This window comes from Labeo rohita, chromosome 18 (assembly GCF_022985175.1).
Source record: "Labeo rohita strain BAU-BD-2019 chromosome 18, IGBB_LRoh.1.0, whole genome shotgun sequence".
In the NCBI taxonomy this organism is placed as follows: domain Eukaryota; kingdom Metazoa; phylum Chordata; class Actinopteri; order Cypriniformes; family Cyprinidae; genus Labeo; species Labeo rohita.
Genome location: NC_066886.1, coordinates 23,909,166 through 23,935,936, shown reverse-complemented (window position 1 = coordinate 23,935,936; position 26,771 = coordinate 23,909,166). Strand labels below are relative to the sequence as shown.

At 35.8% G+C, this 26,771-nt stretch overlaps 1 protein-coding gene across 4 annotated transcripts in view; it reads right to left on the bottom strand.

Moving 5' to 3' along the window:
- Positions 1-26,771, bottom strand: part of tspan4a (tetraspanin 4a) — a 46,167-nt gene that overhangs the window by 12,636 nt on the left and 6,760 nt on the right. For 3 of the 4 annotated variants that reach the window (XM_051134837.1, XM_051134836.1, XM_051134835.1), the window contains exons 2-3: positions 22,807-22,886; positions 6,206-6,397 (exon numbers count right to left, since the gene is read on the bottom strand). In XM_051134837.1, the coding sequence (XP_050990794.1) occupies positions 6,206-6,397; positions 22,807-22,869 (255 nt within the window). In that variant the 5' untranslated portion in view covers positions 22,870-22,886. Of the gene's footprint in view, positions 1-6,205; positions 6,398-22,806; positions 24,337-26,771 lie in introns of those variants that run through there. The other variant, XM_051134834.1, reaches the window with a different exon arrangement.

Here is a 26,771-nt window from a genome sequence, read left to right as displayed (position 1 = left end):
ATCACACAATATCACACAGGCAGCAAGAGCAATATGACACGAGTGCTGACTTTGTCCCGATCTATCACAAGCTTAAATGTGATTTTATACAACAGTTCAGTAGATAAGAAGTTGATATTGTGTTATATTTTAAACACAATATTATGTGTTTTTGCTCAGTTTTACAGTGAACATATTAGCCATAGCAGAATTGTTGTGCGTCACTGAACAATACAGCGGTGTTTAGTTTCTGAATGAATCCACGTTTTGAACAAATCGTGTGAAGAAGTGATTCAAAAGCCCATTCATAAAGAGAGCCATTTATTTCATTCCTGAACGAATCAGCCATTTGAACGAATCGAACTGGATGAGTGAATGACTCATAAAGATATTTACCGCCACCTGCTGGCAGATTTAGTTTCTTAGAGTATCATTTCATTTTTAAAAAATAAGAAAAAAAAAACATTAAGAAAAAGGAAAAATAAAAACATTAAGGGGATAGTTCACCAAAAAAAAAAGAGTAAATTTTGTTATCATTTACTCACCCTCATGTCATTTCAAACCTTTCTTTTGTGGAACATGAAAGAAGGTATTTTGTTGGTAACAAAGCTGTTTTGGTTACTAATGACTTTCATCATATGAACAAATTCAAATTCAAATTATCTTCTTTTATGTTCCATAGGTTACGTTAGGCCTTTGCAGCCTAAATGTTTATGTGTAATAAATTCTATGTTGAATCAAATAAAGTATTTCTTTCTAAAGCTACAACTTGTAATGTATACTTGACAATTTCTCATTTAACACAAAAATAGTTTTAAATAAAATTTTGTGGGTATTTTCACAGTCAAATTTATTTTACAATTAATTAATCGAAATATTATGTAATTAATTAGATTAAAAATTGACTCTAGAATACTTTGATATACAGAGGAGTTCATGGCCAACTCAATGACTGTGAGGTGCCCAGGTTCTATTAAAAATAGGGACTGACAGCCCTAATAAAAAGTTATAAAAATCATCCTAATTTAAAATTTTGGCTAACAATTGGTACAGCCACTGTATGCAAAAGCTTCCTTTACATATGTATGTGTTTACCTGCACATCTTAATAAATAATCTCCAATATATCCACAAAGCACTCCACAATTTCTTAGATCAAGCAAATTCATAGCCTTTATATTGGGTCTTAGTAGATCAGGGGTCTGTACTATGATGGTAGTTGAACAAATTAAAAGTTACAGGATTAGTTTCAAGTTGACAAAACCAAACCACTCCAATCTGGCTTTGATGGTACCATGATGCTGATCATCAACTTTCTTTGCAACTCAAGCTTTGATCCTGAGTTTGTGGAGCACATGCACATGAATGTGTGACATCAGTGGCGAAGAGCAAATCACAAGCCTTGGTTAAATGTTAAAGGTTAAAGATTTTGATAAAGGTTAAGAGATTGAAGAATATGATGAATTTAAATGAATTTACAATGAAAAAAAGTACTTTTTTATGAAAGAGAACAAATGAAAGAAATGATCTTTCTCTATCAGTGCAGTCACAAGTGAAACTTAAGTTAGTTTATATAGCTGAAAATATATAGCGATAGAGACTCAAACATGTAAGGTCACATGTAGTCATTTTTTACGCGTTTTCTATTGATTCTACAGCTTATTTATATTATGTATGATCCGCATATATTAACATTCATTTAAAATAAATGATTTATAATAACTAAAACTGCTTGTGTGTAAGGGATTAATAATAATAAAAAATAATATAATTATATAAAATAATTATATAATCATATAAAATAACTCTCTGTAATTATCATTAAACCCAGGCAATTTTTTTTAGTACTAGAGACCTTTAATTTGTAGCAAGAGAAACTGGGGAAGTGACTTTTTCACGTCGGACATGTGTCACTTTGCGCACATCAGATTGGTCCAATTTCAGTTTTAAATCTCTAAACCAAAACGTAACCAGCAGTGGAGTGTAAGTTACTATGGCAATGAATGCAGCTAAAAGCCGAGCCACTTTCATGGTACCTAAAACCCAGGACTGGTGCAAACTAAACTGAACTTGGTGCAAGCTAGCCAGCTAATCCGGCTTCATGGTACAGGCCCCTGTCTATGTATAATATGCACAGCTGGGCATGAAAGTGTTCATAGAAGAGTGTTTGTCAGGTACAGATATGTTCTGTGTTTTGTTCTGTGAATTTTTGTGCAGTTAAGCAGTTTTCATGTAGACGTTTATGCAAATATCTATTAAAAAAAATAAAAATAATATTTTCACTATTATCACCTAAAAAAGAGTAAAGCCATGAAGAAAAAAAATTAAATTAATTGTCCGGTACATCCTCTTTAACTCTTCTTCTTTAACTCGTCTCAAAAAAAAAATAAAAAACAGAGAGGCTGTGTTTCGCATGACTGGCTGTCATCATAACACTGCTGTAATCATACCGCTCTACCCACACGCGGTTAAAAGTACACAGGAGAGCGCAGGCCATCATTAAAATCAGCCCCTGACATAAATAGCAGCTTAAGGAGTAAACATCATCATCCCCCATGTGGACATAAGAATATTTTATCATAAATCATTTTCCTCACAAACCAGCTTCAGGCTATGATAGTCTCTGAGGTGATTCCAGCTCAGCAGCATTATATATTCATAGACTGTGCTGACATTCGCTGCTCTGTTCCATCAATGTTGAACCGGAAACACAGAGCAGAGCAGAGGAAGTCACATGGAACGTGAGAGTAAATCAACATTATAATCACATCACATGAAATTATTTATTTTAATGATGTATTTAAATGCCTTTAACATATTACCAAGCAAAAAAAAAAAACATGGCGTGCTTTAGGTATGTGATTCTTTCTTATTTTATCCAAACTGGATTTCTTTCTAAAAATATAAAAATCTCTAATTTATTTTCACTTTCACTATAGGAATAAATATATAACTTTAGAAAAATAAGGCAATCTGCAGATATCATTTGTGTATGGCTCCTCATTATAAATAATAAACAGGGACAGTGCTATTTAAGCCCCCCGGGCTCTAAAGGAATAAAGCCAACCTGACCTGAGCGCTGCAGTTTCCTGAAAGATGTTAATGATTGTGGGATATGTATATAGAGTTTCTTTCAGACCATTTAAAAATGCAGTGAATTCTAAGATGAAAATCAAGGGGTGATTTGCTATGTTCTGTTCTTACTATATGACACTATATGGTGTACAGTTTCCTTTACATTACCTTTCCATAGAATGGTCGGAATGTGATACTAGCTGTTGGATTAAAAAATCTAAATATCTGTATTTCTTTTGAGAAGATAACTGAACGGCACTAGTCGAATTAAACATTCTGCATGAAATGAATCACGGATCAAAGATCAACTGCTGCTGAGATCATTCATGACATTTTATGATTAAACAGATAGGCTACAGATATAAATTGTGTTTATCCTTGAGAAAGGCTGCTTTGCCCTTCAGTCTTTTTAGTATGCATACAGCTCAAATAAAACAATCCAGCGCAGCCCCTCTGAGGGTATGACAGGCCGATATCTGCATCTGTCACGGGACACTCCCATACAGAATGTAGGTCTCACTGTCCTCCAGAACTATCCACGGTCTCTGATTGCACTTTAAAACATACACAAGTCAGTACCAGAGAATAAAAATAAAGATCTGAATACCACTACACAAACTGATTTTAATGGCTTCTCTCTATGGAACAAATGGTTTAAACCAGGGCTTTTTAAAGCGTTCCTGATCCTCCTCAGCGCTGCAGATGGACGTCTCTCCTACTGGAGCACAGGTCATGCCCTGCTCTACTAATAAGTTAATTAAAATATTGAAGTGTTAATTAAGTGAGACTTCTGAAATCCCTTACCAAAAAGAAGTATACTTCAAGGTTTTTTCATTAAGTATACTTAATTAAATTTCAAGTATATTTTAAGTATACTTTATGTAAGTATACAAATATCAGTGTACTAGTAGTATACTTTTAAGTGTACTATTTCAATACTTGGGACTAAATTGGCCCACTTTCTAGTTAAAAAAGTATACTTTTAAATGTACTTTAAGTATAACAGTAGTAAACTTTGAGTACACAACTAGCTTACATCTATGTTTTCAGTTTGTACTGCAAGTATACTAAAAGTGAACTTACAGGTATACCGATTAAATACTTTTTTTATGCATTTTAAGTACATTTTGAAGTATAGTCTCAGTAAACTACTAGTTTAGTAGGTTTATACTTTATAAGTTTTAAGTGAACTTTACATCATACTTTAAGTATACTACTGTTTTCCCATTTAGGTATCAATTTTTATATATTTTGTTATATGAATATCTGAACATACAAAACATCAAAAGAAAGAACGGGGTATCTGCTTGTAAACAAAAACATTTTATTCCAGCTTCATGCATTCTTTTTTTATAAACACTTGAATGTGGGTAAGTTTCATAAATAATAAATAAACAACATTTTGAACAAAAAGCTTAATAAAAAGACTATTCAATATAATCAAAACATAGATGGAGTTGATCAACACCCAAAAGCTTTACAGTCATTATTACCTCTTCATGGGTGGACATTTTATTCCATAATGTTACACAGTTTTACATATCTATGGTTTTGATGCTGTTTTATGTCTGTTGATTGTATTAGATTACATGTGGAAGCATCTGTTGTTTCGGTTTCTTTTTCACTTGGTGTTTTGAAATCCTGTACAGAAGATGTGCAATAGCGCCCCTAGCGTATAACAATGAAAACCCGGATTCTCAGAGTACAAGTACAGCTCAAATATACTTAGACTTTTTCTAAGCATAAATCAAGTATACTTAAATGCCATTTTAAGTATATCTGTGAGAGGTATATAAAGCACATTTCTGAGAAGTACAAAAAAAAGTATAGTGAAACTATACTTTCCTATTTTTAGTTTAAAAGAAGTATACTAATAGCACACTTAAAAAACTTCTTTTTTCGTAAGGATTGTGCAGGGGTGGGAAGGCTCCAGGAACAATTTGAACAATCATTCACAAAATATAAGAATTGTGGTTAAGCACTTTGACATTGACACTTTGGAAAAAAACAATGCATTTAACGCAATAAGTGTTTGTTTGTTTGTTTGTTTTTTCAGTTTGTTTTTGTATCTTTGCTGATGTATTTTCCCACATTCTTTTGGTGCATTCAAGTTTGCATGGGAAGTTTGTATTTGTGAGTTGGGAAATCTTTGGTCAGAGCAAAGAACTTTTTCTACAAAAAAAAAAATACACCAAGATTTTGTGATGAATTAAGAATGCGCATCAGGTGTTTTTTTACTTTTATTTTATTATTTAATTCAATTTCTATTTATTTTTGAAAGAATGGGTTGAATGAATGTTCTGTTGAATCACTCATAAAGACAGTCGGTGTAACCTGCACTGAGGTCGCTGCACTAATACAAACAAACTTATGAACTCACAATGCTGATGCTGCTGGAACATCAGCACTCATCAATGCCTCTCGTCCAATCATATTTGAGGACTAGAATAAACTGTTACAGTTTAGTTAAGGCCTTTTAATTATGTTATGACTTGTGTTGATTATGTTGTTTTATAGTATTTTCACTTCATCTCTACTAATATTCCAGTTCCAGGAAATGATGACATGCTTTACAATACGATCAAGTTTAAATGGTCCTACTACCATAGGTTATAATACCGTATAAACTATGCTGTCATCTACACTGGCTAAAATTGTTACTTGCATGTCATAATTTCTTTATAGTCCTTGTAAGCACCAGCATCAGAATGATGGCAATTACCATTTGCAGATCATCTTTGTGCCATGTCAGCTCACAGCAGAAACACTGTGTTGAATCCTCATAGACACACTGATTTGGAGCTGCTGCTCATGTTAACCTGTTCCTTGTGGAGTGGAAATGATGCTAATAACCTTTCCTGTGTTTTACCCGTGGGTGCTAATTTGAATTCCTGCTAGTGTCTCTATTACAGCAACCATCAAACACTACTCAGTGTCAATATTGCCACTTAAGTGCCACATCTTATCTGAACAATGAGGAGAAAGCCACAATTATGAATAACGTCAAGCAAACACGTCAATTCAAAATGAAACCCTATTTCTTATGCTTCTGATTCGTACAATGTGCCAAAATGGCATCTGGTTAGGTTTTTATTGTTATCTCACATATGTACTGTTCTGGCTTAAACAGAATGCTTTATTTGTTTACTTACGCTCAGCAGTAAAGGACGATTCTCTTTCACCGCACCCACACAGCCCAGACAGCCAATCACCATGATGATGCTTCCGACAGCGATGAGGAGATTGGCTGCAGAGAGCGAAGGTAGAGACGATGAAAGGGTGGCAAAGTTTCCCTGCGTGATGGAAAGCCAAACTCCCACTCCCAAAATCCCACAGCCACCCAGCTGTAAGAGAAAACAACACTGAGCTGATGGAAATACTCAACCGCACAGGCAAAATTACAAATGCTGCACACAATAACAGACTAGCACACACAAACATTAATTACACTACTGGCATACATTCATTTCAGTGCCACTATTTAACAATTATTTAATTGTTTCATGTCATATTTCTGATTAAATAGGACATGTTCGGTTCCTCATAGAGTAAAAGATGTTCAGCCTTGCTCAGGTTTATTAAAATGCAGTCTGTCAGTATGGTACATGTAGAGTCTCCCCAGAGTAAAGTGCTGCAAAAAAAGGAAAAAAAAAAAAACGTAGAAACACAATGTCTGTTGTCTTCTTTAAAATCTGGTTGCGAAAGGACCTGTTCTGAAAAAGCCTTTTGTGAAACATTTCATTACTTTAAGATTGACCCTCACTCATACATGCTCTCTTGATTCACCAAAAAAAAAAAAAAAAAAAAAATCCAGTTCTTTTCATAACAAAATGAGTTCAAATTGAAATTTAACTCTAAACTGACTCATCACCTAGATCAGCTTTGACATTATGAATACTCGTGCTGATGCCACTTGTCAAACTTTTTCAGGGCTCAAGCCTGAATGTTTTGTGTGTGTATAAGCATAAGCATTGTTTTTTCTGTTGTTTTTATAAATGATAACGCAGTTCAAATCAAATGATTTCAGATGTGGCTCATCAGATCAGTTTGTGTATTTGGATGTTAGTTTGACCTGCCATGTGAGTTTGTTTAGCTGTCTCTGTGTATTAGTGCCACTGCCACTTCATTATGTGTTTGTGTTAGTCAGTTCAGACATGCAATGGCATAAACGCTTATACATTACTCTTGATTCATCTGTATCCAGGAGTCAATTCACACAGCAATCATGATTCACAGCATCAGAGATTCACGGGTCAAATAATGTTACGGTTTGTGAGCACAGTTGGTGATCGAGCCAATAGGATATGAAATGGTGAAACATCTTCAATAAATAAAAAGCACAAATAACATGTCCTGGAAAAAATGTATAACAGCATGCTGCAATAACCTAGATGACTGAAAATCTATTTGAACCATCAGTTTGATTAAAGATCACATGAACAAAAGTAAGCAGTTTTCAAGTAAACATGTTTGGGGACCTAAATAAAACAATAAGCCAGCCAAGTTTTTTTCCTTGATTTTGACCGTTTTTTTTTTTCCTATGTAATTTCTATGTAAATCTAATTACTATGTAAATCTCATTACAAATGAAAATGAAAGGTGCTTCTTATCATTAGATTATTTCATTTTATTTGGAATCTGAAAAATAGATCAAATAATTAAGAACAAATGAATGAAATCAGTGCAAAAAAAGCTTCACATTATTAATTAAAAAAAAGTCAAATTAACACCTAAAGTTACATTCTGATGTAATGAGCCTGAATCATTTGGTTTGAACTGCTTCACGTTTCTTTCTTACAAAGAATTAAAGAAAGAAGAAATAAAGAAGTAAATAATTTAGAGCATCCCTTACGAAAAAGAAGTTTATTCTGTATAAACTGTGTAACGTTATGGAATAAAATGTCAACCCATGAAGAGGTAATAATGATTGTTAAGCTTTGGGGTGTTGATCAGCTCCGTTTTGATTATCATGAATAGTTTTTTTTTTAGCTTTTTGTTCAATATTTATTTATTTATTTATTTATTATTTATGAAACTTACCCACATTCAAGTGTTTACAAAAAACAGAATGCATGAAGCTACAATAAAATGTTTTTTTACAAGCAGATACCCTGTTCTTTCTTTTGATGTTTTGTATGTTCAGACATTTCTATAACAAAATATATACAAATTAATACCTAAATAGGGACATAGGAGTATACTTAAAGTATGATGTAAAGTTCACTTAAAGAAAACTTACGAGTACACTTGCAGTATAAAACTACTAAACTAGTAGTTTACTGAGACTATACTTCAAAGTTTACTAAAAACATTGATGTAAACTAGCTGTGTACTCAAAGTTTACTACTGTTATAGGGGAGCGTGGGGCACAACCTAACACTTTTTGAATCTCTCAGTTTGTGTAAATCTACGTGATGTTCAGAGTATAATTTTTTATCTACGTTATTTTCACACTCATCTAGTACAAATATGTAGCTTTGTTTCATAATTACAATGTGTACGTTTTTTGTTATTTACCTCAAAGAAAGGAAGTGAAAAGTGACAACATGCCCCGTATGTGGGGTACATCGTAACATGTGAGGAGCATGTTGCGACATGACCGTATGACAGCTTAAAATGTTATCTGATCGAATGAAAAAACATATACATAACAAACAAATTTTTTGTTAATAAAATAAAATGATTAAATTTTTCAAATAAAATAATGGCGTTTTTAAGAATTAAAATAATTCACAATGAACACATCGCAACCACGCGTGGGATGGCTATGATCGCAAAACACAGCTATACAGTATAGTTAAAAAAAATGTGTGCAAATAGATGAAACACATTCAGACACTCAGAAAAACACTTCCCTCCCTCCACACACAGCTCTCATAGAACACAAGACACATAAACGAGCCAAAATGCATTACACTTCTTGAAATAATAATTTCTCAACATGTTTCTTGTGGTTTCTTTTTAAAATCCATAAAAGTAAATAGTAAAAAGTACATTGCTAATGTCATAGAAAAGCATAGTTTAATGTAGTGGGACAGACTGTAACGCAATGTTACAATGTTCCCCATCAGCGCCTTGAATATAAAAGTGGTTAGTGTCTGATGGTTTGCCAAGCATTAATAAACTATCTAAACTGATAAATAACAGATTGGAGATTAAAATAATAGCAGATTTGTCTAATTTTGAATGAATACTAAAAACTGAGATGAAAAACTTACTTCAGCCAGAAATTTACTTTTACTATGGTAAAATAAATATTCAGCGATATCTTCAAAAGGCTTTTGAATTTTGGCGCACTTTTTTCTCTGTATAGTGTTGCTATGGCAAACACCGTAGTAAACGCTGTAAATTTGGTTACGCTAGTGTGTGTTGAAATATTTAAACCACACGTGTTACAACTAACCCCGCTAGGTTGTGCCCCCGCTCACCCCTACTTTTACAGAAGTGGGCCAATTTAATCCCAAGGAGTATAGAAATAGTACACTTTAAAGTATACTACTAGTACACTGATATTTGTATACTTACTACATAAAGTATACTTAAAATTATACTTGAACTTTACTTAAGTATACTTAAGCAAATAAACTTGAAGTATACTTCTTTTTGGTAAGGGATTCTATAGAATTATATCTAAAAATCTCTCCCGGCTGACACAGTTTCAACTGTGGTTCGACTGTTTGACGTCAGTGATGTGACCAGTGCTCTAAGAATCACAGAAGGGAATCATTTGACACTACAGGCCAGTATATGATGATGGTAAAGCTACTGCTTTGTGATGCAGGTGGTCTGGGTCTGTTCCTAGGCGTCTTCTTCTTTCTCCAGCACCCTGCTGCTCATACACCTGTTCTTCTGGCTCTGTTTCTCTCTTCCTCTCTCTCACTTCCTTCATCCCTTCATTTATTCATTCATGCAGTACACACAGACTCTGCTTTCTACACTCTCCTGCCTTGTTAGCGGACAGTGCAGTGCATTGTGTCATCATTAGTGGCCACTAACTCGTTTATGCAGGTGTGAAACGTGTTTGTCTTGCTGATTTGGGTCACCGCATTCCCAAGGGCCTGACATGCTGCAGATACAGAAACGCAGCTGTATGAGGCACAATGCTGCCTCGCTGCAATATTTATACGGAAGCAAGCGACGCTGTTAGCTGAGTGCCAACACAGACAGCTAGATCTGATGCTCAGTGCAGAAGCACAGACAACCCAGGCTCTTGTTTCTTAGGTTCTTTGCCTCTCCATTGCATCCTCTTTGTTTGGAGCATGGACACCCACATCAAGGATAAAGCTGTTCTTCTGTGTAAGATGGAGAGCATATCTCTTGTGAATTATAGATGGCAGAGGTTGGAAAGAGGTACTATTGCACATTTGCACTGCCACTCTACAGAGAGCAAACATGCTTAATCTGATCTGATTCTGGAACTGATTTGCCACTGATTTGTGAGCTTCATATAGTCCATTCAAATTCATGAATGCACATAAACATAACACATTAGTTACACACACACACAGACACACACATGTTTGTTTTTGTGAATTGTGGGGACTTTCCATAGACTTCTATAGATTTTATACTGACCAAACAATATTGTCTATCCCCTAACCCAACCCTAACCCTAAACCTAGCCCTCACAGAAAATATGTTTGCATCGTTACACTTTCAGATAAACATCATTTACTATTTTTAAGAATTTTTTAACATTGTGGGGTCCCCACAATGTCAAAAATTTCAGGTTTTACTATCCTTGTGGGGACATTTGGTCCCCACTATGTAGCAAAAACAAGTACAGACACACACACATGTTTACTTGGCAATCTAATGGGGACATTGCATATAAAAACAATATAAGTTTATGCAGGTTTAGACCATTTTTGAGTATGGTTAAGTAGGTAAACTCACACACAGCCTATCATGTGCCATGTTTGTCATATAAGCTTGGAGTTTGAATTTTTACTTATCAGATTTACTTACACGAAGTGTACAAATACTGGGTAACTAGACCATTTTTCTATAGTTTTTAATCGATGCTTTTCAGTATTTAAAAAAAAAACACTACATTTATATTTATATCTGACATTTCTTTCCACAATCTTGGAAGGATTTTTTTTTAACTGAGCTTGTCGCAATGCAGTATAAGATTTACTTCTCTACAAAGAACGTATGGGATGCTGCCTTGGAATTTGGTTAAAATAAGGCATCTTTAAATGCTACTTACAACTGTGATGCCTTAAAATGCTGCCTACATTGAAGCAGATGTTCTAGAGCTCAGCAGCAGTCACACTGAAACCATATTTTAAAAAACAGCACAAAATTTTTTATGCCGTCTTTGTATAGCCAAGATTAAAAGCTGCAGCTGTGGCTCGATCCCATTCCGCCTATATTCATTTGCACAGGGAATGATGTCACATGTTGACTGAGTAACCAAGTCATCTATCGACAGTTTTATGCTGAACACAGCTTGATCAGTTGAGCAGTTATTTGACACCGCAAGCTAATGAAAAGTTCAGGTGGCCTTCGATCAGAAGTATGTCAAGATTCTATGTTATCCTAGTGGTCACCGAATGTTTTGTTCAGTGCATTCTAGAGAATTATTGAAGATGTTTGATCATGCATCTCAATGGCATCATCAGTGGTTGGATGGTGGTAGAGGCACCAAACTGATCTGGATGCTCAAACAACACAGCAGTATTGAGTCACAGTGTTGCACTGGGTTGGGCAGAGAATCTTCAGCTTGAAATCTAAAAAAAGAAGGGTTGTAATGCAGGATTTAAAGCCTGCTATGTAGGATTTAAGTATTTTCTTGCCACATTTAGGGATTTCTGCTCAGCTGGCGTCCAGTGGAGAACCACTGCGCTAATCCGAACCATTGAGCATTAACAATCCTGTTGGTTCCTCAGACGGCTTGGTTAGTGTTAGTACCACATATATATTCACGTTACTGAATACTTCACAACAGCAGCTTTCAAGTCTTTTTGGTCAAAGTACCCTGTTACATATTCAATTCAATTCACGTTTATTTGTATAGTGCTTTTCACAATACTTATAATTTATAAGGCTACAGTAGATGTTTTCTTTTTTGCATCTAGGGGATTTAAACAGGAATCCTCTCCTTGCCTCTCCTTTAGCCATTAAAGCATTTGCAGTTGGTTAGAGATCATAAAGTTATTGAACACATAACAGTTACAGGTATAGAACAGCGTTCAATAGCCTTGTTTTCAGAGGATGTTTTATTCCTGCTTTACTTTAAATTTAACATTTCAGGATATTAGATTAACAACACACTGGGTTCTTCTCAAACAAAAGGCCATATTCTAGTGAGGATCATCCATCCCAGCCCAGTCCTTACTGAGGCTTCAAGAAGCTAATAAGTGCTATAATGAGATGTTTCTGCCTCCGTGGTTATCAGTTATAGTTTAGCATTATGCGATTCATAAAACAACAACAACAACAACAGATAATGCCTTGATTTTACAAATCATTTTTTGTCTTGCAAAACATAATGAAATTTTGACAAGCTCAATGGTAATTCATTTTCAGGTAATTATGTTTTTGTGAGCTGAAATGTGTGAAAAGAATATTGTAGGTGACTGAAGGGCACGAAGGGTACTGAATGAGGAAGAAAGAGAGGATCCTGGTATCTTAGTAATATGCAGGGAAAACGTCTGCATGCTAATTATGCAGTACAAATGCTAAAATGGACATTTTAGTTTACTTGCATTCACATTAGCTGTATACTAGTGCTGCTGGGAAATACTTGAATGAAAAACAGTTGCCATGGCAATACTGACAAGCAGCAGCCTTATTAAAGACTAACAGAAATGTAAGATGCTGTATTTTTTAGGCCATACAACAGGCATTATCACTATATTTAGACTTGTGTTGTGCTTTTGTTCTTCTCTTCAATTTTTTTGCTTTTCTTTCTCACTCACTTTTCTGACACTTTAAAAGCTCATAGTACATGAATATTTTGTAAGATTTATTATTGAGACTTAATTGTCAACTGTGCTGTAACATCATCCGTGTTCAAGTAGTTATACATTTTTTGCAGTTTTTAATTTTTTCATAATTTAATCCCTATAAAGTTTGTCAGAGATAAGAGACCAGCGCTTTCAAATGTGTATTATATACTGTAGTCCACTGATAATATTAACACTTTCTAAATGAACTTTCTCGTTGCATGTTTGCCATGTTCACCGCTGTTTCACTGTATGTGTTACAGAGAGAGAGAGAGAGAGAGAGATTTACTTTGATACATTGTTTAATTGTGTAATTGTTTGATTCTTATTTAATACTGTAAAAACAAGTGAATCAACCAACCAGGATTTAAAAGAGGTTAGCAGTGCTTTTTACCTGGGTTATAAAACCCTGTTCCGGAGTTTTATCTACAGAGTTTGATCAGCTGACAGCCAATCATGTGCTTCATATTCATGTGTTTTCGGCTATCACAAAAACATAGCCCGTACAGTAGTTTCAGTGTTTGGGGGGGGTCGGGGTGGCAGAAATGCCAAAGGATGACAGAAACCACATGAGTTGAAGTGAAAAAGAGATTTTTTTTTCTTACTTTTACAATCCAAGCACTCTATTTAGGAACTTACAAAGCAATATATAGGCCTAATATGAAAATGTGCTTTTCTTATGAAAACAGCTCACATGCTGCATTCATCCAGTCATGACACTGACACTGCAAACATGCAAATATTACATACATTAATACATTAACCTGGCGTTTAAGAGTGTACAGTGTTAAACATCTGGGACCAGTTGAATACCAGCTGAACTGCTCAGACTAATCTTAAAAATATAGTCATTGTAGAATATTTTTTATTAAAAGGGGTCATCAGATGCCCATTTTCTACAAATGTATATGATTCTTTAGGGTCCTAATGAAAAGTCTGTAACATTCTTTGGTTTAAATTTCTCAGTGGTAATGTAAAACAATACCCTTTTTACCTCAAAAACAGCTTTGTTCACAGCGACCCTTCTCAGTGCATGTCCCTTTAAATACTAATGAGCTCTGCTCACCCCGCCCTTTTTCTTCTGTGGGGTGACAAGCAGTTCTCTGAGAGACTTTAAACTTTAGCCCCATTTAGCTGATGACCCCTTTAAGTAGAATATAAAAGAATTGTATAATCTATGCCCAACCCTGTTCCTGGAGACTTTCCTGCAGAGTTTAGTTCCAACCCTAATCAAACACACCTGTCTGTAATTATCAAGTGCTCCTTGAGATCCTAATTAGCTGATTCAGGTATGTTTGGTCAGGGTTGGAGCTGAACTCTGCAGGAAAGTTGACCTCCAGGACCAGGGTTGAGCACCCCTGATCTTTGAGAACTGTACCCAAGAAAAGTTCACTATTAAAACTTGCTCAGTATAGCTTAAGAGAAAAAGAATAGAAATGGAATGTGCATATTTCTATTTCAGGCCTGGATGGAAATGTTCATATATGGTAAAGTCCTTGATTCGTATTTATTTATTTTATTTAAATATAATTTGTACACTGACGCTAAAAAGTTTGGGATCAGTAAGACTTATAATGTTTTTTAAAGAAGTCTCTTATGCTCATCAAGGCTGCATTTACTTGATCAAAAATACAGAAAAAACAGTAATATTGCAAAATGTTATTACAACATAAAATAATGGTTTTGATTTTAATATACTTTAAAATATAATTTATTCCTGTGATGCAAAACTGGCTTTCATCAGCTGTTACTCCAGTCTTAAGTGTCACATGATGATTTTCCTTCAGAAATCATCTAATATGCTGATTTACTATCAATGTTGAAAACAGTCCAATAAAAGGTTAAAGAGAGCAGCATTTATTTAAAATAGAAAGGTCTTCTAATAATATACACTACTGTTAAATAGTTTCGGATCAGTACATTTTTATTCTTTCTTTTTTTTAAGAAATTAATACTTGTTATAATGTATAATGTATTGTTATAAAAGATGTATATTTTGAATAAATGCTGCTCATTTTAACCTGTTATTCATCAAAGATTCCTTAAAAAAAAATCATAGGTTCCAAAAAAAAAATTCTTAGTGATCCCAAACTTTTGAGCGACAGTGTACATGTATTGATCACCAGGAGTGTGAGTGCTAGACTGAATTCTGGAATCACTCTGCAGACTGGCTCGGATTTATTTCTTTGAGAATATAATCTATCTTCTGGCATTAACACCTCAAGACTTTGAAAATGATTTTTGAAAATGATAAGGTTTTTTTTTTGTTTGTTTTTTTTTTAAAAAAAGTTATGACCAGTCTTAAAGAAAAAAAAAAGATGACTAAACCTTGCAAGACTAGCCTAAGCAATTTATGTAACCAGCCCCAAAAGACAACTAGAGGGAGACAGATAGATTGCAGTGGCAAACCTCATGAAACCACATATGCAAAAACTAGCAAATGCTTTGGTGAAAGAGTGGAGAAACATCTGACAGCAAGAACTGTTAGATATGGTTCAGTCTGTAAGGATGAGATGCTCTGATACTCATTGTTACTTCTCATACTGAGCACCCATTTCTGTTTACCATGTCAAAGAGACTTGTTCTGTTTTCATTTTTAGATCTTTTTTAGTTTATAACAATATTTACGTATTTTAAGAAATTTTCTGGAAGCAAAAGAGGTTCAAAGTGGGAAGTGGGATGACGTTTCTTTTATTTGGCTTTTTTTTTACTTCAAAGTCACATGGCTCCAGCGTACTGTACATATATATATATATCTATTGTTAGATGTGCTGTATTTGGTGTTATTTTAAACAGATATGGCCAGTGTTCTTTAAATAAAAACAACACAGTATTTTTACACTGCTAACATTTATGCAGTGGCATTAAATGTGTCCTGGTTACTGTATTATTTTGACACAAATTGTGCTTTATATCACATTTACTTAAGCTAAGGGTGTAGACAGATGTGGTGTTAGACAGCGAGGTATAATTACACACAGTGGGGGAAAATGACTATACTTATTCTTGGGTGGAAGTGCACTGTTTCAGTAACTGCTTTTAGAAGTAAACAAGGGATGTCTTACAGTAGTTTAGATGAGATTAAAAGAGAGCTAAAACATTAGTATTCAACATCACAACTCAGCGTAGTAACAAAACTGTTTGTTTGTCACACTGAAAAAAGAACTGAGTATTCTCTGTTGTACACGTATGTCTCCACAATGTGAAGGTAAGGTTGTACAAATTTATGAAAGAACCGCTCATTTTAAAATCTTCCCAGTCCACACAATGCACATGATATCTTTCATTAACTTTACAATACGTAAATCCACTTCACCAGCTAATTGCTCTTTAACAGTGATCTTATAGAGCTACCGCAAAATACGAAGTTCAAAGATTATGCTAAAGATGGCTGCGCACTTGTTTCTTTGACGTATAAAAGCTATAGACCAATTTAGAGTAGACGCCACAGTTACGTCACTTACAGCTGCGCGCGCATAGTGGTTGCAGAAAAACACTGGTAACAAGTGGAGGTAATTGGGTAAAATCCATGGAATAAGAGAAAATAATATTTTTGTGCCTTTTGATGTCAAAATTGGCATGTAAATAATTTTTATGGAATACTGTCCTCAAAGATGCCATTTGAAGCTAAACGCAGATGTTTAAATGGACATACTATCAATAGACCACTACTTGAAAAACGTCATTTTCTGCCACCAGGCTCCATCCACAAAAACGTCATCCCTGTTTTGGATCTGTAAGACAATCCCACTATCTAACGTCAATTTCGTTGAATAACAGTGCTTATCGCTGGGTGACAAGCTCTTGTAATATGTGGAGAACATTTTGAAAATGACATCTAATCAATACAATCTGTAATCTTTTTAATCTAACTATTTTGTACCGTATCTGTGTAATTCTCTAGCCGTAAAGGCTATCTCTCCCACATTTTCTCCAACGAATGTTTACAAACATATAATTGGTCTATAAAGTGTTCTTTTGGGTTTGGGAAAGAAAACCAATTGATAGTAGTCAGAGACATCTACTCAGGACACAGCAAAGTCTGCACTGATTTTTCTCAATTCTCATCACATAAGAACTGAAGTGACCAGCGGCAAGAAAAAAAAAATAGTTTATACAAGGAGTGGTCGAACTCCGGTCCTGAAGAGCCGCAGCTGTGCAGAGTTAAGCTCCAACCGTAATAATAACTCACCTGGCTGTAGCTTCCTAGTAACCCTTCAGACCATGATTAGCTTGTTCAGATGTGTTTGATTAAGGCTGAAGCAAAACTCTGCAGGGGTGCGGCTCTCCAGGACCAACGTTCGCCACCGCTGGTTTATACTCTGAACACATACTGAGCAGTGTTTAATGCAACAGTGCATGGAATAATGACTGCGTAGCTAGATGTTCTTTTCATTTGTGTATTGAGTGTTGCAGACAGAATCTGTGTCTCTTACATACTAGACTGTTATTGAACTACTTGATGAGGGAAATCCCTGACTGCTTGTCAGCTGCTAATAACAGCATCCCTTCATATCGACACCAGTTAAATTTTCTAGAGAACTGACTGTGAGGCCATTTGACTGCTTACCACATTCACTGATGTGTTTGGACGTCTGCGTATTGTTCAGGGAAGAACACTTACAGATACAGAGAGATTCTTCAGTTTGAAATCTTTGAAATTTTGTAACCCTTGTACAAAAACAGTGTACTTCTGCATACACCTAAAATAATACTTATTACAGAAATAAAATACTTTAAAATAATATAGTTCACTGTGAACTGAATTTAATGTTGTTCAGATGCTTAATCTTTTTGTTATTTACAATTAAAATGTATAATAGATTATATTTAAATGCAGTTAGTTGAACTCAGACAACAGGGAAGAGAGAATCAAAATGCAGATTTACTTTTAATAATGACAATAATAATAACCAAAAAATACAAAGCCCAAGAACAAGCCAATTTTTATCAACCAATTTTTATGACTGTACTGAAGTATGTATAGTCATGTAAGTGTTTTACTTTAAGTACACTTAGGGTCCCTATTTCATTAATATTAGATTATCTGCAAGTACAGTTTTCTAAAAATATACCTTTAGGATTTCAAGTACACTACAAGTGCACATTCAGTACAAACAAGCATACTGCTTTTTCACAAGGTAATGAAGGGTTTAAAGTCTGCTGTGTAGGGTTTGAGTATTTTCTTGCCACATTTAGGGATTTCTGCTCAGCTGACATCCAGTGGAGAACCATTGTGCTAAACAGCTTTCCCAAAGCAAATCACAGAGCATCCAGAATCCCTTTTGGTTCCTCAGATGGCTTGGTTAGTGTTAGCAGCAAATATATTCACCTGTTATTGAATACTTTACAATAGTGGCTTTCAAGCCTTTTCAGGCAAAACATCTCTTAGTGAACAGAGACCCAGAGCAGGAACCCTGTTATATGCTGAATGAAACTGAGTGCTGGATTTGAATAAGATATATCTTATATCTATAGTACCACATCAGTGTATTCACATTCTCGGTTATGATGCTTATATTGCAGAGCCATTGAAATAAAATAATCACTAACACTTTACAATAAGGTTTCAATTTTAGTACATTACTTAACATGAATTAACAACTTAGTTCATAAACGGGGGGGCGGGTCCTGGAGGGCCACTGTCCTGCAAAGTTTAGCTCCAACCCTAATCAAACACACCTCTTCTTCATCTTCAAGATCACTAAAAAGCTACAGACAGGTGTGTTTGATTAGGGTTGGAACTAAACTCTGCAGGACAGTGGCCCTCCATGACCGAAGTTGCCCAGTTATGGGGACAATATCTCCCCACAAAGATGGCAATATCCAAAATCCTTGTCCTTGTAGAGACATTTATTGGTCCCCATGAGGGGCAAGCTTATAAATCAAACTGAATAAAGTGTCAGGAGATTTTGATCATAATCTGTTGAGCATGGTCGATACATTGAATATTACTAATATTATTAATAATATCTTTGCTAATGATATAAAATTAGGGAATATTGTATATATCATAAAAATGTTAAATATGTCATATATAGAAAGTGAACCAATTTTACTCAGGTCTTACAGTTTGACAGCTGATAGGTGCTGATTTTTAACTTTCCTATGCGTATGTTTGTCAAAGGTTTCTTTTTACGGTGTTTAACAGTGTTATGTGTCATAACCAATGACAGACGATGACGGAATGCAATGGCCAATCAGAGGTGTTTATTATGTTAGTCAGTGGTGCATGAAGTGCTGAAGTGATTGATAGTGTCAGTGATTATAAAGGCAGAGCTCTTTGCTCAATTTCTGTTTATAATGCATTCACCATTAAAAAAAAAAAAAAAAAAAAAAAAAAAAAAAAAAACATGCTGCTTGCTACAAACTGCAAAGTTTCTGGATTGACATGCAATGAAAATGCAATGATTAGCAGTAATAACCATGGTAATAGAAGGGACTTAAAAATCTGATACTGTAACATAACTGTGTGTAATAAGTCCTATAAATGCAAACTAACAGACCTGCCACTTATTCTATAAAATGTGTTTCTTTGTCCTTCCTAAGAACTGCAGCAATCACTTTGTTAAAGATTGCACATTTTGTATAATTTTAATATTTGTTATATTTCATGTTTTTATACTTTTAAGTGAACTTTAAGTGACTTTAAAGGGGTGGTTGATTGTGATTTCACTTTTTTAATTTTAGTTAGTGTGTAATGTTGCTGTTTGTGCATAAACAATATTACAAGGCTGAAAGTTCCATGCAAACTGAGATACTGTCTTTTAAATTTATGGCAGTTTAATGCCTATACAAAAATGGCTCGTAGGGACTACAAAGAGCTACTTCCCGAGTTGATAAAATGTATGATGAAAAAATATATTCATATACGAATCACGATTCTGTCTTCTAAAGACTCTTCTAATGGATTCACAAGTTTTAAAATCAATGTTGTAAAGTATTGGTTCATAATCCTGTTTCTCGCATCCCCCTGCTCTGCACATGCTCTGCACTGTATCTCTCTCTCTCTCTCTCTCTCACACACCCACGGCCTGCTCGAGCCCTCCTGCCCCTTTGAGCTCCGACCAAACTGCCCATACAGTCCGGTCTCGGTGCCCCGGGTTCGCAATTTCTGCCGAGGGGGACCCGCAAATGTGCCCTTGAATTAAAAACTTCATGTGTAAAGACAGACAGATATTTTTCACATAGCTACGAGAAGCGTTAAACATGGACACACATGCAGTTACCGTGGTAGCAAGCAATACTTGTTGGTGAACACTTCTTACTGTTACAAAATAAACAATTACTTTACAAAACTACTGCAATGCAATCATGTATTCTGCTGTATTAAAGCTTTAATCCGGATAAAACCATATATTAAAAGTTAACATAAGCAGTAACATTTACAAATAATAACGTATCTAAAAGTATGAGACAACAACAAACAAAGAAACATACCATTCTGAAACATACTGTAAGAGACATGCTTGCACAGGTTCTGCATAATCCTCTTCACTAATATTCTCTGAGTCTCATTTGGGCTCAAATTTGTAAGTAATATTGACGACGCCATTGGTTACAATACAACCGTAGCACATGTGAGGGGCGTGATGTTTCTGAACGCGCACTAGCGGTTTAGTGAATCACAACACACTGGACCAGCTAACCAATCAGAGCCCTTCGCATATTTCTGAGGGAGGGGCTTCACAAAACCAGGAAATCATCCGAGAAGGGACAGAGAAGGGACAGAACAGTGTAGAATAAAGGTAAATTATGTGAAAAATTGTTTTTTTTTAAATGAAGCATTACAATGTCATACATGTCATGTCATAACAACCCAGTCAACAACTTTGCTTTAAGTGAATGAAGCAAATTTTTTAAGTGACTCTAAGTGAATGCTATTTTTTGAAATGTTCTTTTTGTGTTAATTTAATAAAGAGCAGTGGTCATTATGCCCAGATTTTTTTTTTTTTCAACTAGTGTTGACCTGTATTTAGTCCACCTGTATTTAATATGACATGTTTAAATGTCCAACAAACAAACTAGTTTCCCCTTCCAAACAGCAAAGTTGTGGAACATTATTTGGACATTATTTGTTTTTTGGATGAAAAGGAGTTTGCATCTTTTAAAACAGGAACTTAAGAAGATGCAACGGTCTTTGGTCCACAATGTTGGGAAGTGCAGCAATAAAGTCCAACAGAGGTTCACCCACAGTCCTTAGCAGTGTTTAATCACTTTTTCACTGTTTATTCAATATCTTTTAGATGCACTTCAGGAATTTCCTGCAATACAATTAATCATTTCTGCACCCTCAATTAATGGCATAGATGCTCTAATGTCACTTTATTAGGGAAGATGCTTTACCACAATGATGCATGGAAGTTCACCTCTTTACAAACATGCATTTGAATGGAATAATTTCAAATATGTACATGCTGACACTAGTGCCTCTGGCCTGGCCTTCTAACAAATAAAACCCCTCCTAAAATATAAACAACCCTTGTCCTGTTGGGAAATGTTGTCCAACTAGGGCAACAACAAGAAGTCCTGCTCAAAGTCACTTTAAAGGCGTTCATGTTGAGCATTGGAACAATGAAGCACAGATGACGCCCAAAGAGGCTGTCAGCAGAGAGGAAAATACACTAGCTCACCTGACATACGCTATTACTGTTCTGCTCACGTACATGCACACTTCCATGCACACACACCTGCTCAATTCACCACACTCACATAAAAACACACATGTAGCACAAGCAGTGTGAGCTGAGCTGATACCGTGCACTATGTGACACAAGTGATAAAATTAAAGTTGCAGCATACAACAAACACAGCTGATTCTGAATGCCATGAATAAAAAAAACATGAAAGCATAATACATGCAGCAGTACCTAATACTGTTCTGGAGATCTACTGGCCTTTGGAGTTCACTTTCAAACTTGATAAAACACCTGTCTGTAATTGTCATGTGTTCATGAAGGTCTTCATCAGCTAGTTCAGGCATGTTTAATCAGGGATGGATCTGAACTTTCCAGGAATGATCTCCAGGACTGGGCACTCCTGATGTATGAGCACCACATTAATGATTTTAGAAACACATTTACCAAAACTGAAACTGTCATGAAAGGGTTAGTGGCAGCAGAACAGCTTATTTATGCCTGATTTTTTTGTGTAGGGTGACCATACGTGTCTTTTTTCTGAGACAGTATTTTTATACTGTCTAAAATATCCAGGTTTTCCAGGTAAGCTACTTTGATGTCAAACACAGATCGGTCTGTGCAATGCTGCTTTAAGATGAAAGCAAGTATGAAAACAGGAAAACAGCATATATGGTCACTCTATTGTTGTGATCATACATTCCAACAATTACTGAGGGCATACATCATCATTTAAAAAAACACCAGAGAACAAAAACTCATCTTACTCAAATCAGGACAACAACACTTAATACCACGAAGGCCAGGCTGATGTTGTAGTCACCAAAATGCAATATTTCTCACATAGAATATAAAGGAACACAGAAATGCAGGATTTGAGAGCTGAGGGGAATAGTGTTCTCTTCAGAATTGCTTAAGAATATAGTGGAAAAGTATGGAGTACATTTATGATAATTTTATAGTGTTTTGATCCTTTTTGACCAAACATTCAGCTTAACATCTGCTGTGTTTCATGGAAGAAAGGAAGTCATTAAGTTTTGGCATGACATGAGTAACTACTAAGCTTTTTTTTTTTTTTTTTTGATTGAATTATTCTTTTCACACTGTCTTTCAAGCAGAGCCATTGAACAGAATAATACAAGAGATGAACTGTACAGAACTCACCCAGAAGAGCAGGTTGAAGAAAACCATCCCGTATCTCAGGGCCCTCAAGCAGCCCTCGGCCATTCTGCAGCGGCGCAGCTCTAGAAGGAAGATGAAGGACAGGTCGAGGTAAAACACCACATATTTCCTGCCCTGTGCGGTGGTGTAGCTGGCTTTAGCTTTCTTTGACCCTGGTGTTGTACGAAGGCCAAAGACGAAAGGTGAGCTGTGGTACTCATACTCTCCGCTGTAGCGCAGAGGCGGTGAGCCCGACTTGCTGTCCAAAGATGGACTACGACGATACGGGGTTTCATCTGTACTTGAGCGACGCATTTTTGGGTTGGGGGCCGGGGCCGGGGCCGGAACCCGGACCCCCAGGGGCCAAATGATCCCCACTTTTACAAGATTGAAGTCACAAAGTAAGAAATGTGATATGACAGCAAGTTGGAAGGCACAAGCCTACAATCGTTAAAACATGGACATTATTTGTTTTTTGGATGAAAAGGAGTTCGCATCTTTTAAAACAGGAACTTGAGAAGATGCAGCGGTCTTTGGTCCACAATGTTAAGAAGTGCAGCAATAAAGTCCAACAGAGGTCCAACTACAGTCCTTAGCAGTGTTTAATCACTTTTTCACTACTGATTCAATATCTTTCAGATGCACTTCAGGAATTTCCTGCAATACAATTAATCCTTTCTGCACCCTCAATCAATGGCATAAATGCTCTAATGTCACTTCATTAGGGAAGATGCTTTACCACAATGATGCATGGAAGTTCACCTCTTTACAAACATGCATTTGACTGGATTAATTTCAAACATGTACATACTGACACTAGTGCCTCTGGCCTGGCCTCCTAACAAATAAAACCCCTCCTAAAATATAAACCACCCTTGTCCTGTTGGGAAATGTTGTCCTACTAGGGGAACAACAAGAAGTCCTGCTCACAGCTGGACCGTGCAAAAAATCCAGTATTTTCTTGACCTCCAAATCAACAGAAGGTTTCCCAGACAGCATGAATGGACAGATGAATACAGATGAACTGACACGTTTTTTTTAATACAGAGAGGCTTGTCCTGCTTTGCCAGTCGAGATTTCAATCTTCGATTTTGGAGCAATGCATCATCACCCTTATCCTGCTTTTCATTTTCTGACAAACCGATTGTTATCCCTTATCTATGCCACTTCTTTATCCTTCTACCTCTGCATCTTTGTCCCTCTCGGCTTGGAAGCTTTGCTTCAGGATTTAGAGGTCCGGCAGAGCATTCGCACTCTGGGTTTAATAGGTTCACTCCTTCGACCCTCTTCTGTCCTCTGCTGCGTCGGTGCGCTGCTCACTCCAGGTATAAATCAGAGATGGTGGTCTGAGCCACAGTCCTCACAGGATGCAAGAACTCAACAGCTACCGTAGAACAGAATCCACACCGCCTGTCTATCTCTATGTCTCTCCTGCGTTTATTCCTGTGCATTTACACCCCCTCAAACACACACACACGCTGAATGCACACAGTCTCTCGCCTCCTCTCTCTCTGGTAACTGTCGCACAAATCATTCAGACTCCAGCCACGCCTCCTCACAGCTCATCCAATCGTTTTCTGCTGCTCGCCATCTTCCTTCAACACACAGCTTCTCTTTATCTCACATCTTCTCTTCTCAGTCCACACCAATCCAAACTAGTTATTACAGCAGTGTGATGCAGAATATCTCCTCTGCAACACACATTTTCATTTCTTGCTCTTCATCTCTCCCCCTCCTCTTTGCTCTCCATTTTTTCCTGTTTTTCTCTTGTATTCATGAACTGCTGGGGTGTATCAGCATGATACATGCTCGCTGACATTCATCACGATTAGAGTAAATGTCAGTGTGTGTGTTAGTTTTGATACTGTGATGCACCAATAACATTTTATAATTAATATTATTTTGAATGCAGTATGCATCTGAGTGAGCTAATTACAGAGTTCATTATTTGAATCAGTGTTCTTCTTCTGTTTATATATCTTGTAGTGTTTTTTCTTGTTATATTTGCAGGTGTTTGTGTTAAACAGATTACTACAAAACATATACATACACTTGTACAGCGTTTTAATGTGTGTTCATATAAATATTGTCTGTCAAAATATTGTGATCTGTGCATTAAGTCTTGCAATGCAAAGGCTGCTTAAAGGTTTGTGAAGTCTCATCTGCTCCTGTTAAACGTTTTTATTCTCAACTAACATTAATGCAGCCAACCTCATTAGCAGAGAGTCTCTTTAAACCTCAGTAATCCTGCCTTCATTATCAGGAGCATTGCTGCTGTCTCTCTGCCTGCTCAGATTATCTGATCCAAACCTCTCACGCTAACCCTGTCTAATCAATTCAGTTGTGCATATATTTTAGAACATATACATTCATCTGGAATGGAAAAATGGAAAATGAGCTCCTTAATTTCCCATTCCAGGGCTCAACATTAGGCTTCAATATATAAACTATTAGGCCTTTTTTGGAAAATTAGCAGTTATCAGTTCAAGATGCAGGGTCCTGGGTTTTTTAGGTCCTGTGCGGTTTATTGCTGGGTTGTGTTATCGCTCCTCCCCCCTCCCCACAAATTAAATGCCATATTCAAGTGTTATCAGTGAAATCTGTATATTAATTATTACAATTATTATTATATATTAATTATTACAATTATTATAATAATTATTATATATTAATTATTATATATTTTTCTATCTATTATGGTCATAGGTGGAGCGCGTGTAAGGCTGGGGCTTAGCCTTCCCCTGGCCACAGGGACTTGGGGCAAAAATGCCATGCACTAAACTGAACAAAAATGCCCCTGTACAAACAAATTAAATCTATTACATCTGTTGCAAACAAAGTGAAAATGAATAGAAAGTGTTGATTGCTGCATTACATTAAGATCTGCTCATTTTGCACCGTAATTCCTTTTAGGCGTTTACAGTGTTGGCATTATAACCAAACACCCAACAATTCTGTTGAGCTTAGGAATGCAATGGCCGGATTTCACGGATGTACGTACAATGTAAGAGATTTATTTCACAGACAACTTCACTGATTATAACAATAAATTATTTTTTTTTTTAAAGTGCTTAAACTCGCAATAGATCAGAGTTAATGATAATGTCGCTTTCTGTATATAATTTATTTGCTGTTTGAATAACCGTGGAAATTAAATGTTATAATCATACATTTCTAATGTTTTTATAATCACGTTAAATACAAATTCGGTCCAATTACAAATATTTTATTAGCCTTTATTTATGACACCCATGTCTGATTTCTACCTAAAAAGACAAGTTTATGATTTTTGTAGTTAATAGATTTAGCTGCTTTTAGCCTTACCCTGGATTTTTTTTTTTCCTATAATTCCTATGATCCCTTGGCTCATGCCAAGTCGAATGAAAAAATTAAAAAATTGTAAGTTTTTTGCTATTTTTAATTGTTCGGAAAACCTACTTTTTCAAACTCATCCTAGACGGTTTGTCTGATTTTTACCAAAATTGGCTCAGATCATTATCAAACCATGCTGGCAAAAAGTTATGGAAATCAAATTGATTAGTCAAACTGTTTTTCGAATAACATGCGAACGAATTTGCCGAAAGGCACGCAAAATGGATATGATGCTATATCTCTGCAACGGTTTGGCAAATTGAGACCAAACTTGGTGTGTGTTATAACAAGCATGACCTGAGTCTACCTGAAATATTTCAACATAGTGCCACCTACTGGTCAGAAGTTTTAAATTTTTGCTTATAAATTCTCAATGGTTTCACCAGAAATCACAAAACTGGTCTCTTTAGATTCGATGCCTCATACCGAGTCGAACCATACCCAATTTTATAATGTCAGCCATTTTGGGCGTCGGCCATTTTGAATTTTGTCAAAAAAATGTCATATTTTACAAACGCATTGCCATATATTTACGAAACCCAGTATGTGTCTTTGGCACTTAAAAAGTTTGGAGGCAGTGCCACCTTGCTGTCAAA